The sequence below is a fragment of the Leptinotarsa decemlineata genome, unplaced genomic scaffold, assembly GCF_025532065.1.
Source record: "Leptinotarsa decemlineata unplaced genomic scaffold, Ldec_3_MD MMD2_tig00000218_RagTag_RagTag, whole genome shotgun sequence".
Lineage (NCBI taxonomy): Eukaryota > Metazoa > Arthropoda > Insecta > Coleoptera > Chrysomelidae > Leptinotarsa > Leptinotarsa decemlineata.
Window position 1 is genome coordinate 519,916 of NW_027412545.1, and position 19,938 is coordinate 539,853.

Below are 19,938 nucleotides of genomic sequence, written 5' to 3' on the forward strand. Positions count from 1 at the left end.
GGGCTGTCAACTCAATTATTTGGAATACTTGGAAATTCGTAAGCACTATAAGCATTGCGGATGTAATTTGCTAAATGATAAAATCGATATAGTTTACTCACCAGTTGTCAAATTAGCGTATCCACATTGTCACAGGTAAACAAATTTCAGGTATTCTATTCAGTTATACACCTCTATCATTACCTACAGTAGTGTATATCTACTGTAGGTATAGACATACCATTCTCGAGTTATACGGGGAAAACCAAAAATGCTGTTTTTCGTTTGAAACTGTTATTTCGGAGAATATCAATAAATGGAAAAAAATGTAATTGTATTCGAAGTCTACTTTGATGATGTAATAATAAATATTCGACCTGTCTTTTTTTATAGATATTGATGAAGCGATAATTTCACAATAATTCATATTTGATATTTTTCTAACGTTTCATTTGAAATGTCTACAATCATCATAAATTGTTTCTTCTGTTTGAACAATCAAACAGAAGAAACAATTTATTTTATTATGAACTTTTGGGAATAATTAAACCAATATGGAAAATCGTAGCTACATGGCAATCTACATTCAATGCTCGAAATGACGACCTTTTTGTTGAATGCACATACGTTGTAGTGTAGAAAATTTCTGTGGCAATTTTCTAGCATAATAGGTGTAATACTGATACATGCATCTTTAATTTTTTGTTTGAGATGGTCGATATCTGTACTTGGTGTTGAAAAAATTTTATCCTTCATGTAACCCCAGACAAAAAAATCTAAAGGAGTAAGATCTGGAAATGAAGCTGGCCAGTCAATTGGTCCATTGTTTTCAATCCATTTTCTTGGGAAGATTGCATCTAAATGTTCCATGACTATTGATGCATTATGGGGAGGAGCACCGTCCTGTTGGAAATAGTGTATTTCATGGCGGATATTTAGAGGCAATTGATCTAAGTAGTCATCGAATACATTGAATAGAAAACGAGGATACATTTCACTATCCAAATGATGGTCGTGAAAGAAAGGGCCAAGTATGTTTGTTCCAACAATTCCCAACCAAACATTCATTCCGAATCTTTCTTTGAAATTGGTTTCCATATATAAATGTCCATTTGTATTATTACACCTATAATGAATCTTTCTATTAAACCAATCATTGTTGCTGAATTTCGATTCGTCCGTCCATATTAATTTTTTACAAATATTTCTACGTCTCAACCTCTTTGCAAATCGTACTCGCCTTTCGTAATCCCTTTCATTGAGGTGATGAACTTTACGTATACTCTAGCATTTTTATTTGTTCTTTTTCGAAATAGTTCTGGTGGATTTTACAGAAATACCTATTTCGTGGGAAAATTCTCGTAAAGAACAATATTGATTAGAATAATTTTTGTAACTGGCCAATCCTAAATAATGGATGTATGTTACTAGATGTGCGTGATTCATCATACAACTAGTAACCACACATTTTTTTGTTTACTTTCTGTCGAATGCACCATAGTCCTTCAAATATCTTTCTAATCGTGTTAACATTTGGATGTTCGGAATACGATGATTCGGCTATAACTCAACATACATATTCTTTGCCAAAAAAAGGGATACTATTAGATTTTACATAACTAAATAGCATATCAGTCCTTTCATCATTTGAATACATACTTGATATGTTCATAAACGTCTGACAGTTCTCAACGAATTCATTTTTCCTGCCATAGAAACCAAGCAAAGCCTACGCGTTAGTTACTCCAGGATTGAGAATTATGAAAATATTAGGAATTATAATTGATAAGGGAGAAATAAATGAGCCTTGAAAAAAGGATTACAGCAATACAACAATTTCCAAAACGAAAAGTACGAATGTCTGAATTATTTTTTAAGAAATCGAAACAATTTACAAAAGAGGACCGACACTAAGTGGGAAACATCTGTACACCAAAAACCCACTCACACGGGACATTATCTGAACCACGAAGAATCAACTAAAAGAGGAACCATCAAAATTCTATTATACCGTGCTTTCGGACTCTGTAACACGAAGGAAGGTCTCGAGAAGGAACTAGACATCATCAAAAAATGATCTTCAACGGAATGGCTACTCCAAAGCGATGGTAGAAAAGATTTTGGCTAAAAGACAGCAGGAGCCTAGCAAGGAAGAGAAGCCGTCACAAACAGTGCTTGCACTTTCCTACATAAGAGGATTATCGGAGAGGATAAGGAGAATTGGTTCCAAGTAGATACAACATCAGAATCTGCTTTAGATCCGGTAACACTTTCCGTAGCAGCCTCACGAAAATCATGCCACCAAACACGGACTGCGATTTCAAGAATTGCATTTACCGGATACCCTGTGAGTGCGGAAAATCCTATATTGGTGAAACTAAGAGGCCATTTGCATTGCCGAGCACAAGAAACACACACAGCGTGGGGAAACCAGCAAATCAGGAATAGCAGATCATGTTTGGACCCATCAACACAACATCGAGTGGTCCCAAGCTGAGATCCTACACAGAGAGGAACATTGGTTTAGGAAGAAATTCAAGGAAGCCACATATATGTTGTCCAACAACGTATTCAGCCAAGCTAGCGTAGAAATACGCAACATATGGAAACCCGTCATTTCCCACTGAACCAGTGAAGCGGAAAAAATGGAAAGAGGGGATAAGTGAAAGTACTCGAACGACCCATAAATAGTCATCTCTTGGTGTCCAGTCATCACCCGAAGACGATTGTGGATACTAACTATCGAAACGTCGTGAACTAACTTGGCTTGAAATCTCTTATCTTTTTCATTATTAATCTTTATTTTCATTTTGTATTTCTTTATTTTTTGTTCTATTGTTCTATTTTTATTTGTATTTTATTTCACTATTATTTCGTTTCAGGTTTTTTTGCCTAATATAATTGTAATTTTCAGCCATTTATTTTTAATTCTTCTTTTTCAGTTGTTTCAGAGATTTCATATCATTTTATATATTAGACAATGGAAGTCCGAACTAGTGAAATTCAATTTACAAAAGAATCAATGACAGGACGTTAATTTAAAATCGTTCTCACTGATGATGGTAGTTATTTCAAATGAAACTCTATATAAATATGAAATGTGATATAACCTTGGATTATTAATTTATTACCTTTATCAATATCTGTAACAAAAGGGACAGGTCCGTATAAAAAAAAGTTGATGATGGCCATGTTTACATGAAACGTTTTATCGAATATTTATTATTACATCGTCATAGTACACTTCGAATACAATAACATTTTCCTTTTCTTTTGATATTTTACGAAATAGCAATTCCGTTGAAAAAAACGAAAAAAAAAATGTTTTTCGTTTTCCCCGTATAACTCGAGAAGGGCGAGAGTCCCCCTTGAATTTTCTTCGACCAGTGATACAGTTATCTTTTTTCCTATTTAATCGTTTTCATATCTGTTACGGTTTAGAATATAGCAATGTTACCACATGAAGAAACGGCCTGTATAAGTGCTAAGATTATGAATTATTTTCAGTTTATTGTAATTCTTCGAAAATGATCTTTTTACGATAAAACTGTTGTAACATTAGTTACAAATAAAAGTGGCAAAGAAACTTAGTAAGTTTTATTTCTCATTTTTTATGATAATCTCCTACCACGTAGTAACTAACGGGTACATCTATCAATTCATAACAAATGTTCTCTCTTTCTCATCAAAAGCACTTTATTCGTACAGAGAAATTACGTCTTTTCAACTACAATTTATTGTAATTCTCAGCACGAAAACTATCATCAATGAACTATTTTTTATACTTTTGTAATTCAAGCGATACTGTCGTTTTTTTTAACAAAGCAAACTTCAAGTTGTGTATTCATTTCACTTTCTGGAAAATTTAACTTCAAAGATTTTATTCGAAACCAATTCAATTCACTTTTCTATACTGTTTTTTTTTGTTCATAATCTTTCACAATCTGGAAAAATTAAAGATGAATCAATAGATAATCATTTATTTTTTCAGATTGTAGAAGGTTATAAACCCAAAAAACAGTAGAAAATATTGAGTCCCCCACAAAAAAAAATCGTTTAAAGAACACTTCAATTTTATCATTATTCTTGCTGCAGTAAAAAACTGATGTTCATTTGGGATGTCGTTCATTGAAAATATTTGTAACTTGTCGTTATGGTTCATTTTCTCCAGAAATTATTTTTTTTCCTGTATTCGAAAGTGACTCAAATGAGATTTATATATTTATAGTTTTATTGGTGTAATGAAAACTAAAAATCATTAGTGACATGCAATTTTATATAATTATGTTCTTGTGATGCAGTGTTTGGAACCTTTGGTGTAGTAATGAATATTACTGGAGTTTTTTCCCAACACCAAACCGTTATTTTAACACCATGACACGTGTTTCGATCACCAAGTGATCATCTTCAAGAGGAAGATCAGTTTGATCTTCCTCTTGAAGATCAGCGAAGATCAGTTTGATCTTCCTCTTGAAGAACAGCGAAGATCAGTTTGATCTTCCTCTTGAAGATGATCACTTGGTTATCGAAACACGTGTCGAGGTATTAAAACAACGGTTTGGTATTGGAAAAAAAATTCCAGTAATATTTATATAATTATATCATTAAATAAAAATCCCATATGTTGACGACTTCCATGGTAACGCATATACTATATTGAAGATTTCAAAATTATGAGTACAACTTCGTCGTCAAGAAAATTACAAGTTTCATTAGGAACATTTTTTTCTGAATTCGACCGTCAGTGTATGCCGTGGAAGTAATGAGAATTTGGATTAACGTATTCCGCAGAAAAATTTTCGTATTACTGGGCGTGCGTGACTCGAGGCGGTTACTCGTAATATTTGTTCATCATTTCGAAATATTCAATTTGCCTTCGGATAAATTCATGTCTGCATATCACACAAATGGAAACAAATAAAGTAGAAATGGGGCTGGTGAAAACAAATTCAATTACTGTCCTCGTGAAGTTATGTCTGAGAAATTTTGCATGATGTATACAAAAAAATGAAGAGTGAATAGAAATAATGATGTTTTCTCGATATTGATAGAATTCAAAGACTTTTCCAAATGATCTTCTGACAAATTTTGGAAATACTTCCTATAAAAGCAGCATGAAATCAGTTCTTTCAATGAAAGTTGATATTCAACTGTGTATAATATCTCGAAAGCCAAAAAATTCCTCTGGCAATGACGACCAATTTTTCTAACGTTCAACTCTTCTATTGAACAATTCTTTGTTCACTGAAATATTTCCAGATTCTTTTGAGATTTCGTATTGTCAGAGAAATTCACAACAAAACAAAAATGTATGATTAAAGAGCCATCTCGAACAGAATGAATTGTTAATCAGCCACTGACGATATACTTAAAAACATAAAATTCCAACAGATTCGCCGTTTGGATTTCGATGGAATTCAAATTTGAACATTCATCTTCTTAAAGGATAAAAAACTGTTGGAAACAATGACCTTTTTAAAGCTTTTGATTGAGTTGACTATAATATTCTTCTGAACAGCACTACAGTACTACAGCAAACGTGATATCACTAAAGGACGATTTGAAAGTTTTTTCCTCATATCAAATTGTATGTGAGAATTGTGTCAATTACTGAATTTCATCAGTTCGAACTTCCATTGTTTAATATTACATAATTTGAAATCCCTAAAAGAACCAATATAAATTAAAATTATATCAAGCAAAAAAACCCTGAAATGAAATTACAGTGGAATGAAATACAAGTAAAAATAGAACAATTAAACAAAAAATTAAAAATAAAGATTCTATACCAAGTTACTTCAAGACGTTTCGATTATTAGTATCCACAATAGTTTTCCTGTCTGATGACGAGACTAATCCTTTCGAGAAATTACTATTTATGGGTCTTTCGAGTAGGTACTTTCACTTATCTCCTCTTTCCGATTTACCGGTTCAGCGGGAGATGACGGTTTAGCGGGAGTAAGCTATTTTTCGCTTGATTATGGGTTTCCATATGTTTCGTATCTCTACGCTACCTTGGCTAAATACATTGTTGAACAACATGTATGCGGCTTCTTTGAATTTTCTCCTTGTGTTCCTCCTTGTGCATGATGTCAGCTAGGTACCACTCGATCTTATGTTGACGGTTCCAAAAATGCTCTGATATTTCGGATTTAATGATTTCTCTTCGCTGTGTGTGTTTCTTGTGCTCGGCAATACGAACGTTCAATGGCCTGTTAGTTTCGCCGATATAGTATTTTCCGCACTCACAGGGTATCCGGTGTATGCGATTCTTTGAATCGCAGTCCACGTTACGTGGCATTTTTTTCGTTAGGTTGCTACGGTTAGTGTTTCCGGATCTGAAGCAGGTTCTGATGTTGTACTTGGACCCATAACTTCTTATTCTTTCCGATAATCCTCTGATGTAGGCAAGTGCAAGCACTGGTTGTGACGGCTTCTCTTCCTTGCGAGGATCTTGTGTCTTTCAGTCAAAGTCTGTTCCACCATCGCTTCAGAGTAGCCATTCCGTTGACGATCATTTCTTTCCAGTAAGAGAATGTTCAAATACAACATTTTTCAACAGATGGAAAAGTCGGCGATGTCATTTAATTTCAAACCATGAAATTTTTATTGTGAGATCATCTCAGAAACAAGGTCTATGAAACACAATGTACAAAACGAACAAAAATTATAGGATAACAATAGCAAAAGTTCAGACAATAAAGTTGTTTTTATCTGAGTATTTTCAACGAAAACATGAAGAACTCAAATTTCTTTCTAGCACATCGTCCAAGATGGTATAACATTTTTGTGGAAACAATATATTTTTCCAAAGTCTGACTGTTCTTTCGAGTAAGTTGTTGTTATTAAAATGTTCAGAATTTGCTTTCGTCTTGAATTTCACTTCTGTTATATAGATACGAATTCCATTCCACTACAGTTTTCCACATTGTATACATATTCATACATATGCATGAACCTTCTCAATTAAACATTATGCATTATTTCTTTGGCGCTCGTACTCGTATATTCTTGAAATATTCATGTAATAATCAATATCCATTAGGTACTAGCTGTTGATCGCAATTCTCTTCTTTACACTTCTTTACACCTATTTTGGCCTATCTTACGAAAACTATCATATGGCAATATCTTTCAAATTCATAGTTGTTCTGCAAATATTTCACAAGAACACACAGCGATCAGTTACAATTTTATTATGTGAATTGATGAAAGTCTCTTACGAATACAAAGACAAGCAGAAAAGAGATATTTGCGTCGGATCAAGTTTTTCCTACAATTTATCACCTGTTCCATAACACAATGTAGATGAAAAGTTACTTGTAATATAACAGTCGACCCAGTGTGATTTCCTTTCACCTCTACTCTCGAGGAGATTCTGCACCAAAGCTTTGCTAATTTGGTGACGAATTAATAATGGAATCTCAACAAACGAGAACTACGACATGTGTTGAATTATCGACTGCGCTACTGTAACATTGATAGACGTGTACTCAGTCCTTACTCCAGGAAAATTAGACACAAATTTTGCTATTAATAAACAGTACAGGGTCGTTGAATCAAATCTAATTTTTTTTATTTTGATGACGCTTTTCATTCAGAATACAATGAATTTCAAATCGAAACCATTCATCATTATCAAGATACGTTACTTTTGAACTGCGCGTTTGTCAAGAAATATTGTGACATAATGAGATATGTGTAATTGTCTGCATAGTACAGTGTCTGTATTACGTTACGAACTGTTTTAAAGCAATCCATTCAGAAAGTTTCATTAGGGCAGATTCAAGTAATTAACCATAGGTGAACATATTTTTTATTGTGAATTATTTCAATAAGAAAAACGATTTCATTGGCAGTAAAATGAATTGTCAACATTCAGAGATGATCAATTGATGGATGTAGCCATTACTACGTGGTAGGAGATCATATTGAAAAGAGAAATGAAAATTTATGTTTTTTACCACTTTTAATTGTAACTAAGGTTACTGCAGTTTCGTCCTATATGGACATTCTCAAACTAATACAATAATGGATTTTGACTTTTTCATGATTATATAAAACGGTTTCTGAACAAAAGATCTTGGTTTGATGCTTTTTAAATTGTTGCGACTTTCCTAAAAGTCTAGAATATTTCAGTTGTATGTCTTCATAACTTTCAAATACCTACTTGATTAGCTGAATTCATATATCAAAAGTGTTTTTCTAAATGATGGGGCTAGTACCCTGTTCTGAAACCCTGATTCAATCGTTGGGTGTGCTGGATTCATTGAACAATAGCAACTTCTCACATCATGAATATCCGAAAAGCATGTGCCCTGAATTAACGAAATGAACCAAAATTGACAACTTTCTCTATCTGTCCGACAAGTCGGCATGACCTTGAGATTCGAGAGTAGAAAAGGCATCATTCCAATAAGGACCTTCAAAATTAAAATAACTATTTCAATAGAGTGGCTTTGCTAGATCGTATTTGAAATCCCTCGGAGCATAAGGCATGAGCCGATGTTTCGTCAATACCATAGAAGTGGCAAAGATGGTAACAGAGCATTCTGAGGGCCGTGTTAAATCGATGGATATGGTTTGAAACCGCAAAGGCTGGACATGCCGTATCAAATGCATATAAGGGACTCAGACACCTAGTGGAAGGCCTTGTACCTGGTTTCAAGGACCTCCATACGCATCACGCGGCTACGATAGACCATGGTGTTGAGGATACTATTCTATCAAAATCAACAATTCAGTTTTCGACTCAAGACCAGTTGGCCTGAGGAAAGCAATTGACCTGAGGATCAGCCGAGGTTTCCAGTGTCGTTAAAAAACACATGCAGCAACTCATTTCTGTGTAGCCCCAAGAGAGAAGTGATTCCGGGGCTCTAGCTACATCCATTGTGTTGTGAACAAACCCAAAATTCCACATCCTCTCAGTTATTCTTCACATGGAGTCAGAACAGTTACTTTCGAATTCACTTGACTACTTTGAAAGAATATAGTGGGATTGAAAAAACAAGCAGGCTTGTGGCAGCAACTTTGTTCTTTCCCAACAACAATATCCAGATATGTTGACACTTGCCGCGGAAAGAGTACTTTACTGTGAGTACCTCTGTTCCACCCAAGATTGGTACGCGTTTCCTGGGATCCAAATGATATAGGACTCTTCCGTCTACAAGCTGCGTCCTCTTTCTAGATGGGCAGTTGCACATTTGTCTATTTGGAAGTACAAAACCTACGTTTCACCTGTTTCTGAAAAAATACGAAAAGTCTTGGCTTCTGGAAAACAGAAAGAGCATCTACGTGGTCGAAGCTTAGGTATATTGAAACATATACAAAAGTGTCCATAACGTGAAATATTAAACAGGAAGATTGATATGACTTGATATGTTACTATTGGCAATTAATTTCTTTGTTATTTCCGAATGTTGACTTCCATGATGAACTTCAATGATAATGAAATTCAATATTACAATATTACATTGACCTTCGAGAATTTATTCAGCTTTCATTTTCATCAATATTATGGAAATACAATTTTTCGAATAAAAGAAAAAATACTTTTCGTTATCAACTCATGTCATATAGAGATGGTTTTTTATAAGATGGGAATTATATTTGAAGAAAATTATCTAGTTTTAGGAATACTTATGATGTCGATGTTCTACCAGTTATTCCATTTATGAAAAAATATGTTTCTGTAATATCCCATAACAAACGTTATTGAAATGACAATCATTCAGGTTCAATTTATGGGTTATTTCTGTGATCATTCCATAACGTAGTTATTTGAAATAATTTTGTCCTATTTGAAAACGTCTTACGAGAACCATTATATGACCGGTATTTTTCAAATACAACATTTATCGGGAAGTCCTTCCACATTAAAGAACGTCGAGTAGTAGAAAACGTTATTCGTTATCGTGAAAGAGATAGTCACAACCAATAGATAGCGCCAATCGATATTCCATAATGTGACAATAACTGGCCGTGAAATTGGCGATATTGCTCAGATTCAACTTTATGACATACTATAAAAAGAGATATCCTATATCTATTAAAGTATACCACATTTTTATATCAAGTTCCGGTACTGAATTGTAGCGTTTGAGTTATTGAAGAATCCTCATGTTTCTGTCGTAACATAATTTCAATATTGTCAAATTTTCTGATATTTGGCAGAAGCTTCATGGTTATTTACGTTACACCAATGGAACTGATGGATTCATATCCTCATTATTTTCACTATTGAATTATTTAAAACATCTTCAAGAATTCACCCATTCAGAAGACTATAATGTAAAAATAGTTGTAAGTCCAGATAACTATTTATTGTTGATAATTACCGCTAATAACATACTGATTAATAATTGAGTCTAATTCAAGAACAAGCTGATCAAAATGGACGTAGATCATTCCTCAATTTTGGGAAACAGACAATGTTGTGGCTTGCACAGAACAATGTAAAACAATGTCACCTTACTAGCGGATGTGGATAATAGAAGTGACAGGTTATCATGGGAGTAATTTTGTTCAACCAAGTAAATCCCCTGACAACGTGCTATAGAAGAGTATAGTTCGTAGTCGTAATTGTTCGACAGACATTTTGAATATCCAAAATGGAGACTCAGATGCGCATCATTGCGGTCGAATGAGATAGCATTTATAATAAAAATAACAATAATAACTGGTTTGTCGTGGGGCGGAACGTTCTCATTCCCAAAAGCGGAGAATTGTCGATTTCTAAGAGTTACAGACTTGAACTCCTGTTACAAGTTGTTTACAAGCATCTTATACACACGGATACTTACCGTAGTTAATCGAGTATTCGAACGGATATTTGAGCAGATAGGGTCGAAGAGAGGAGTCGCTGGATGTAAAGAGAAGCTGCTTACCATAGATGTGTAACGCAGAACTCGATACAGTAAAAGCGTAACTTCTCTATGGCTTGGATCGATTACCCTAAGGCATTTGATACAACATCGTATTAGCACATCTTGCATTTGCTCAGATGCCTTGCGGTACCCGACAAAATAGTGAGATGCCTTGAACAACTGATACTACTCTGGCGGACTCGCTTCACCATAACATCTGGTCAAGTCAGAGTCCAAACATGATGTGTTACTTTCAGAAGAGGTGTATTTCCGGGCGATTTCCTCAATCGTCTTCTCTTTTGCATCTCACTTTTGCATCTCACAAGAGGTAAGAGCAGTGAAGAACTCTATCCGCAGCAAGTATCAGATCTGGTCATGGGAACTGTTGGCAGAAAACAAAGTTGCTGCAATAAACATGCTTGCCGTTCCAATCTCACTCCAGTCATTTGGAGTAGTGAAGTGGAGTTGGGAGAAGCTGCATCAACTCGACGTAAAGACCCAAAAATGCCGCATCTCTATAGGAGTTTGCATCACAAATCGTCCGTTACACGTTTCACGGTTTTACTTCCCCCGAAAATAGAAAAATCGTGGATTTTTGAGTTTGAAGTTTCTGCATGACAAAATGATACTGGGTGTACCCTGCATGGTGAAGGCAACTGCCCGAGCAGCTGAACTCGGTTCAGTTTTCGACACTGAACGAGGTGATCACAAACAAAAGTCTCATATAAAAGCCGCAGAGATCACCTCACTTCTGCGGCAACACAAAGATAAGCCATAGTATGGGTTCTTCTCCAATAACGTGTTAGACCTTGGGTTATCAAAGCACCTGACTTTCGCATTCCTCTAATCGAGTGGGATGAAGTCAGAAACTGAGCGGTTCTTCATGGCATGACAGGGTGGTGTTCTTAACACCTCGATCTACCGCAGTCGCGTGATGGGTATGGCGGTTCTTGAGACAAGGTGCAGGACGTGCTGCGATGCGTCCGAAACCCTTATGCACTTGCTATCAGCATGTCCAGCATATGCGGTTTCGGCCTATATCCATCGACATAATGCTGCACGAAAAGTGATTTATTAACATTTACAGTACTCTTACGGTATTGACAAGATACAAGTATTGCCCTATGCTCCGGGGGATATTGAATCCATTTTGAGGAATCAGAAGTGACAAATCCATCCGTTCTCCTCCCTCAGGCTCATGCAAGTTAATGAGCCTAATGTAGTCCTTCTTTCACTTAACCCGATATGGCACCAGGGGGTAGTGTGAATGCAGTTATAGTTGGGATTGAACCCACCTATGTGTGAATAATCAGCTTCAGTTTGAACTGAGTAGTTCAAGCTTGGGCAATTGAGTTTGGTATCGATTTCTTCAGCGAAAACACTATTGATGAAAATGATAAATATATGAATATTTTAGGTTCCAATCAACTCTCTACAAAGGCACAGATACTAATTCGATACGTATTGTAGCAATTTTTATATCAAATTTTAGATTATGAATAAAGATTTTTATTGAAAATATAACACACTGAAAATGTCATTGAAATTTCAATTTTTTTTCAGAACAAACACGTCACTTGATACAAATTAGTTATCATTAGTTACTATTATTCCATGACCTTCATTAGATATATTTTGTTACGTCGCTAAAAATAATTTCGAATCAGGATTTTATTTTATGAGCTCTTAATGAAACCAAGGTAAGGCATTTCACGGTTTGAGGGTATTCAATTTGGCAGTCCATTCAAAACAATAATACAATTGTCCAGACAGATAAAAAATCTGACAATTCCAATCTTCTCTGCCCTAAGTGCCAGTAAATATTTGGCAATATCTCTTCTCATTATTCTTTTTGATACCTTAATGTACTGGGGCAAAGGAAACATTTTTTCACTGTGAAATTGCAATATTCTTCTTGAAAATGTACTGCCTGCGTTATCTACCGAAATGTTATGGAAAACGGCAAATGCATTTTCTATACAAGTCGTGGGTTTTTCCGAATGCCCATATGGATGTTTGTCCTAGCCAGACGCTTGGCTTCTTCTGCCATTCATTATTTTGTACCGCATTGACTCCGCCTATTACTGTCCTATTGATTGATTTTTCTTGCCAAAATCATTCTATTCCAAAACTTATCATATCTAAAAAGTTCAGAACATTTTTGTCCAGTATATAGTTTTAGAAAAAGTTCTTGAGCAACCATTATAGCGAACACTCGCTTTAAATTAAACTTGGAATCAGTTGCTCGTATTTTCAATTTGGTGCAAGTCTTATTGCTAGACTTTTACGTAACCGTCCTATAAAGTAACTTGACAATTCTTAAGCCCAATTGTCACTTTTGGAGTAAAATATAATTATCAATTTTATTCGTAATACCAAAATCTCGCGGTAATCTAATTGTGAGTCACACATATTTCAAAAATCGATAAAACTCAATGCCAAAATTTGAAGTAATGGTTGTAAAGATGTGCTTGCAATTAATACTCAAAAGTATTTTTAATCTGCTCTATTTACAATCTCTGGCCAAATTTTCAATTCGGTACAAATCTATATATACTAAACCAGTAATTGCCGAACTATCTCGGACTAATAGATCGAATACACTCTCTCGCGAACATAAATGTGTTTGCTTCCATGATGGCTGGTTTACCTCTCAAGTTCGTGCTATCAAAGACACCTGTCTTCTGTCTTAATACTCCTTCTCGATTCACACCAATTCGTACCCTTCTCATCACATTCTGAATCAACAACCTCTGCCGTATAACTGGAATTAAATTGAATATTAAGGAGCTTCTTGCAAAATATTTACGCTCGCTCCGACCTTTATTTGGTGAGGCCTAAGAATAACTTAAAGATTTATTAGGGGTAATATTAATTGTAAGCGGTATAGCATTCTTAGAATGAGCAACAAGTTTTTGAGTAATTTAACATAATTTACAGTTTGCGTTTAATAAAAAATGCTTTGGAAGAAATTGTCTGAGAAATGACGTTTGAAGTGATTTATATTGATTGCAGAATATTGGTGTCAGCCAGAAAAAATTATTTATATGTGCTTTTATCAAAAGCGTCAATGCTATGGAGTCTCATCAAAGACATCAAGCTAGACAATGAGCTGTAACAATGAAGGAGCATCACGATAGATGTGAGAAGGTCGCAGTGAATCAGGCCAGGGGCTAGCTCCCTGACAATCTAATCTAATCGAAAGCGTTCTCTGGGAAGAACCATCCGTACCTACAATTTTGCATTGCTGGCATATTCTGCGAGTCCCGATTTGAAAAACAACTTTAGATTACAGAAAAAAATCAGTCGCAGTAATGTTTGAATAATTTTGAAGTATGATTTTTTATACATTGAAATTCGAGCTAGCTCATCACTGATGACTTGAGCATAGACACAGATATGTATGATCCATCATTTTAGTTATCCGATCTGCAATGAAGGGGATTAGAATTGCCCGTATAGCTGAAACTTCTCATAAATGACGCCTCATCTTGAAATGTGTCTATATATGCCAATAGTATGTGTGACTCTGAACCCACTTAGTTCAGTATATATATTACAAAACCCTCGGCATACCGGTAGCCCTGTTATCCATATATATAAAACCCTCGGCATACCGGTAGCCCTGTTATCGTAGATAGTCTTGTCATGGTAATGCAGGGCACTGTCGTAACATTCCTCCTTTTCCAAGCTACTGGTGTGCCCCTTCATGCACCGTGAGTAAACAAATAAACTTATTCTGAGTCTATAGGGAAGATAGACGTTGAGTTAATAAACCCAAGTGTTTTTCTGTAATATCGCATCAAAAACTCCTAGTTCTCCTACTCTTGATGATGTTAACAAACACAGGAGGCTTGGTGGGGCAGCCAGGAAACCACTATATAACGTTTTCCTCGAATGTAGGATATCTAGTGAATCTGACTCGTATCACTTTCTTGAGCAGCAGAAGGAGAATGTACATCGGCAGATGTGCTGCCTCAACTATGATTCACTCATACCAGACACAAAAAAGCCCTTCGTGGATAAATCTGATGTATTGTCAGGTATAGCTGACTCACAGATATAACGTGAGTTTATTGCGGTAAATAACGTAGGAATCTGGCATCTAGAACACTTAATAAACTCAATATTCAACCGGAATTTTCAGTATTCTATTGTGACTGCCGTGAAAATTTCAAAACCAGCGAAACCAAAAACAAACTATTAGAGACTTCATACGTCTGACGCTTGCAGAAAACCGTATTGCCTATTCAAATATGAAAACTATGCATATAGTATTGATTTATATTCTTTGGTAGCCAATAGTATTTTACGTTATAAGTCCGATGGGTGCGAGTTGTTTTACGGATGAGTATTGAGTTAGTAGTACAAATGTGTAATGTAATAACACCTAACGGAGTTTAGTATATTCGTATTCTTGGTTTTGTAGAACCCTGAGTTTCGAGATCAAACATACTTCTTGAAACCAATTCAAACATATTTTTCATCTTCAGAAAAGTACATTATCAGTGAGTAACAGCGGATAATTTGGTTCTGAATAATAAAAAATCTCTACAAGAATTGAAATAATCATTATTTGTGCTTGGTTGTCTTACAAATGCCTCACCGCCACCTAGTTCCATTTCAATCCAGAGTATTTTTGGAAGCCAAATCCAACAAAAAAATTTCAGAATCATAAACTTGATCACTGATCCGTCCCAGATTCGCATAGGAGCAATACAGGCTTGTTCTGTTTGGGCTGTCATGGACTACTTTGTTTGTGTTCTGAATAGGCCATGTTAATAACACCCCAAGCCTCCTAGGGAGCATTATGTCTATTAGCAGTCCGTCAGTCAACTTCAACCTGACATATTTTCTAGACGAATCAGGGTTGTAATTTCATATCTGAATGGCCCAACCTATGTACATCAAAAAGATCCCAATATTTCAGAGTGCTTTCAGCAATCATACCGCTTTCCAACAATTGGTCTTTAGTATTTCGATTTTGAAGTATAATCCAGTTCCACAGAATTCACTCAACACATTTTTGTAACAATAGACAAGCTCTGAAAATAAAACTCCTAGCTACTGGGATAATGAAATACACTCTATTGTAGAAAAGTGGTAAATCCACTTAATATCATAATTCAACTATCGGTTGACACTTTAAAAGTAGTAATTATTTACATAACGTTAATTTCCTGATTCAATTGGAATTTTCGAGACATTTAGCGTTTCCCACAGATTATTTCGTTCACTTAACATAACTTTGAACGTTTTCAGATCATCAGTTATAACAGCTTGAGAGGAGGAGTCAGCGTATCCACAGAACGGGGAGAAATAAGTAGAAGTGTACTCCTCATCCAGAAAGCCAGACCATCAGACTCGGGAAACTATCAATGTAACCCTTCCAATGCTAGGCCGGCCAATGTTACCGTACATGTGTTGAACGGTAAGTTCGGATACTTTCAATATTTCTAGAAATGGTCAATGCTCTTGTAATGTGTATAAGTAATGTATTTCTTCTTCTAAAAGTCGATACTTGTTCTGAACGACGATTTTTAAATGTATATGTCACTGGTTTCGAAGTAATCACGAAATTGTAAATTTTTTTGAATTATAGGTCTTGTGATCTTCATCTGAAAAGTATTCCAAAACCACAATTAGTGGTGATCATTAATTTGACATCTTTTTAATGAATGACCAAAAATCAATTTTGTTTCACAGCGAGGATAACTTCATATCCAACAAAATACAATAGTTAAGTGAGATGTCAAAACTGACATTCACCAGTCTCTTCACTCAGCGCAATGAAGTCACAAATACAATAACAAATGAAAAATACAAGTACTATAAGAAAAAAGTATTAGAGAATAGAAATAACCCAAAAGTACTATGGTCTACTGTCAATGAATTTTCAGGAGAGCATAAAAAAGTGAAACTGTTGAACTGGAAGAAATGAACACAGAAGATAATTCAATGGGTGATACTATTTTCCTAACACCATGTGACGAGGCTGAGATTTCGAATAAAATTAAAGAACTAAAGACAAACACTGCACCTGGGTATGATAGAATTTCTGTAAAACATTATCTGAACATATAACGAAACCTTTATGTATTTTGAGAAACGCTATTTTTGCCACTGGCATATGCTCATCGAATTTTAAAATTGTTATTACTAATTATTGTTAAACTTGTATTCAAGTCGGACAAAAAAAAACAAACAAAAGGGAAAATCAACTTTTGATGCCATAGTTAACTTAGTCACATAAATATATGATCACTTAGATAAAAAACGACCATGCTAGGTCACCAGGGCACTGTTTCAGGGCCAATCTCATTTATATTATATTCGAATGATATGTTATCCATTGATATTTCTGGAAAAGTGGTCTCATATGCTGATGATACAGTACTATATATAATATATATATAATATAATTGATGGAGCAACCTGGGAAGATGTAAAATCTCATATAAGAAACGATATTGACACTATAGTAAATTGGCTTGATGATAGTTTACTGACAATAAATATTGATAAAATATCTTATATTTCATTTTGTAGTAACAGTCATGGTTTTCCCAATGCACAAAACATAAATATTCATTTAATTAGCAGAACTGATCTTCAGCCTTTCCCGTTTGAGTGAATGTTCACATTTATTTTTTGTATCATTCTGGGAATGAAGACCTATTATTATTATTATCATTAAAAAGAACATAGCTTTAAAAAATCCAGTTTAGTAAAATATCTCGGAACACACATTGACCATAATCTTAATTGGAAAATACATATAGACTATCTTTGTAAAAGACCCTTTTGTATGTTTTTCGAACACTTAAAAATATACTGAGTATCAATGATTTGCGCAGTATATATTTTCCGTTAGTTCAGTCATTCTTAATGTATGGAGTTCTAGGATGGGGTGGGGTTTATAGTACAACTGTACAACCGCTCATGGTAGTACAGAAATGATTTCTCAAAATTACCTATAATTTAAATTTTCGTTTTTCATCAGCACAAATATTTCAATATTGTGATCTGATGAGTTCCTTCTGAATTCTACTGAATTAATTTCTCAATTTTCATATATATTTTTCATCCCTACCTAGCATTTTGAATACTTTTAATTTAAGATGAGTTTGTATTTTATATTGTAACATTTATATTTTTATACGTTTACACATTCAAATTTTAACGTTATATATGTTTTACGTTATGTACAAGTTTGGAGATTTTATACTTTTGGATTTTATATTCAATCTGTCTGTTTTGTAGTATACTCAGAAAATTATTTACTTTTTTTAGGAAAAGAAAATATCGATATATTTAATAATGTTTACAAATATAAGCACCAAATTGTTTTGCCCGAGTAATTCAAAATATCTCGACTATCTTCAAAGGAAAGAATTTCGATATTGATGTTTCGCAAACAAGTTTTCCAAAAATTTAAGTGAATCATCAATATCTATGTTTTCTCTGACAAAAATTCAATAATAAGACTCGTTTTGACAAACCTTTTCTTCTACGAGTATCTATATCAATCGCCAATTTCTTCTATTGTATGCTTTTATAAATACATGTAATTTAGTGAATGATAAACTGTATCTACAGATACATTCCCTTCGCACATTGCGAATAACTTCTAAGGTAATTCTGCTAATTTCGACCTCAATTCGACTTTTCAACTCCTTTAAATTTTGCGGTTCACATAAATATATAGGTTCGATTTCAAATAATCCTACAGGAAAAAATCTAGTGGTTGATCTGGAGATCTTGGAGACCACTCCATCGTCCGCATCTACCAATCCACCCCCTAATGAAACAGATATTTAGAAACTCGCGAACATCAGGTGCATAGTGCGGAAGTGCACTTTCACGTTGCAACCACATACTTTCATCCAGTCAGCTAGGATTGTTTACATTTGGAAAAATACTGGCTAGGTAAAGTATAAGTAGATTTCTCATGAATTCCAAGTAACGCTTCCTTGTGACAGTTCCTTCATAAATAAAGGCCAACAATTCTGTCTTTCAATATCCCTGCCCCAAACATTGAGTTTTTTGTATATTTTATATGCAATGGAAATTTTGCACCTATGCTGTTTGATGGAATTTCTGACTTAACAATAAAGCTATTAGGAAATAGAACTCAACTTTGAAATAACTCCAGGAATAATCGGTATTGCATCAGATGAGTTTGTAGGCCAGTCTTCTGATAATAGAATATTTGATCAAAACAATGTTGCAGAAAAATTCAATCAGAGGGTTCATTTCGATATTTTTCATCAGGAAACCATAAATAATAACCAACTGAATCAGAATCAAATTCCAGAACTCCGTTGTTGAAGTTTGTCTATTCACTTCCGCTCTCTTTCTTTCAATGTCGTTTCTGAATAGCCCAATAACTGAAATTCATTCAATTGACCTTACGAAACAACGATATTTTCAATTAAGCAAGGATTTGCACTAATGAGTTTCAGATTGCAAATTTTGTTTCCAGTTCAACTTCATTGAATAGCAAAGAAGGAAGGATTTACTGATTTTCGCTAAACAAAATACGTATTCCTTCCATGATTTCTGCTTCTGTTCTCAAATCCGTCTATCATTGAAACTTTGCTTTTCAGTTTTTGGGTATTCCATTTCTTTTTCTATTTCTTGAGTCATGAAATAAAAGCATATTGTGTTTGACATTAATAATGAACAATTAGCATTCATCTGACGAAAACCCTTTATCTTCACCCGGATCCGAGTACTGTCTCTCAGATGCGTGTTTCGTCAACCAAATCAGCCTCATCAGGAGATGTCAGTAATACTGCTTCAGCTCTGATGTGGTGTTTTCATTAAATTCGATTCAGGCCAGCAGTTTCGATTCTCTTTTTTGTTTCTTTGACATTTCTATGAATTTTTCAACGTGACCTATTCGAATATATGCAATTCTCAACACACTTTGGTAGAAATATTAATTGTTTATAAGTTGATCAAGTTGTATCCACTATAGAGAATCAATCGGTGTGTCGCAAGTGTTACTTTTTGATTTTAACCATTAAATTTTGTGTCGCGTGCCTACAATAATGGTGGCGATCTATGTCGAAACTTGGTTTTGCAATGA

General features: G+C 34.6%; 1 protein-coding gene across 2 annotated transcripts in view; it reads left to right on the forward strand.

Moving 5' to 3' along the window:
• Positions 1 to 19,938, forward strand: part of LOC111511188 (neurotrimin) — a 140,767-nt gene that overhangs the window by 107,851 nt on the left and 12,978 nt on the right. For both annotated transcript variants that reach the window (XM_074173177.1, XM_074173178.1), the window contains exon 4: positions 16,107 to 16,275. In XM_074173177.1, coding sequence (XP_074029278.1) covers positions 16,107 to 16,275 — 169 coding nt within the window. The remainder of the gene's footprint in view (positions 1 to 16,106; positions 16,276 to 19,938) is intronic.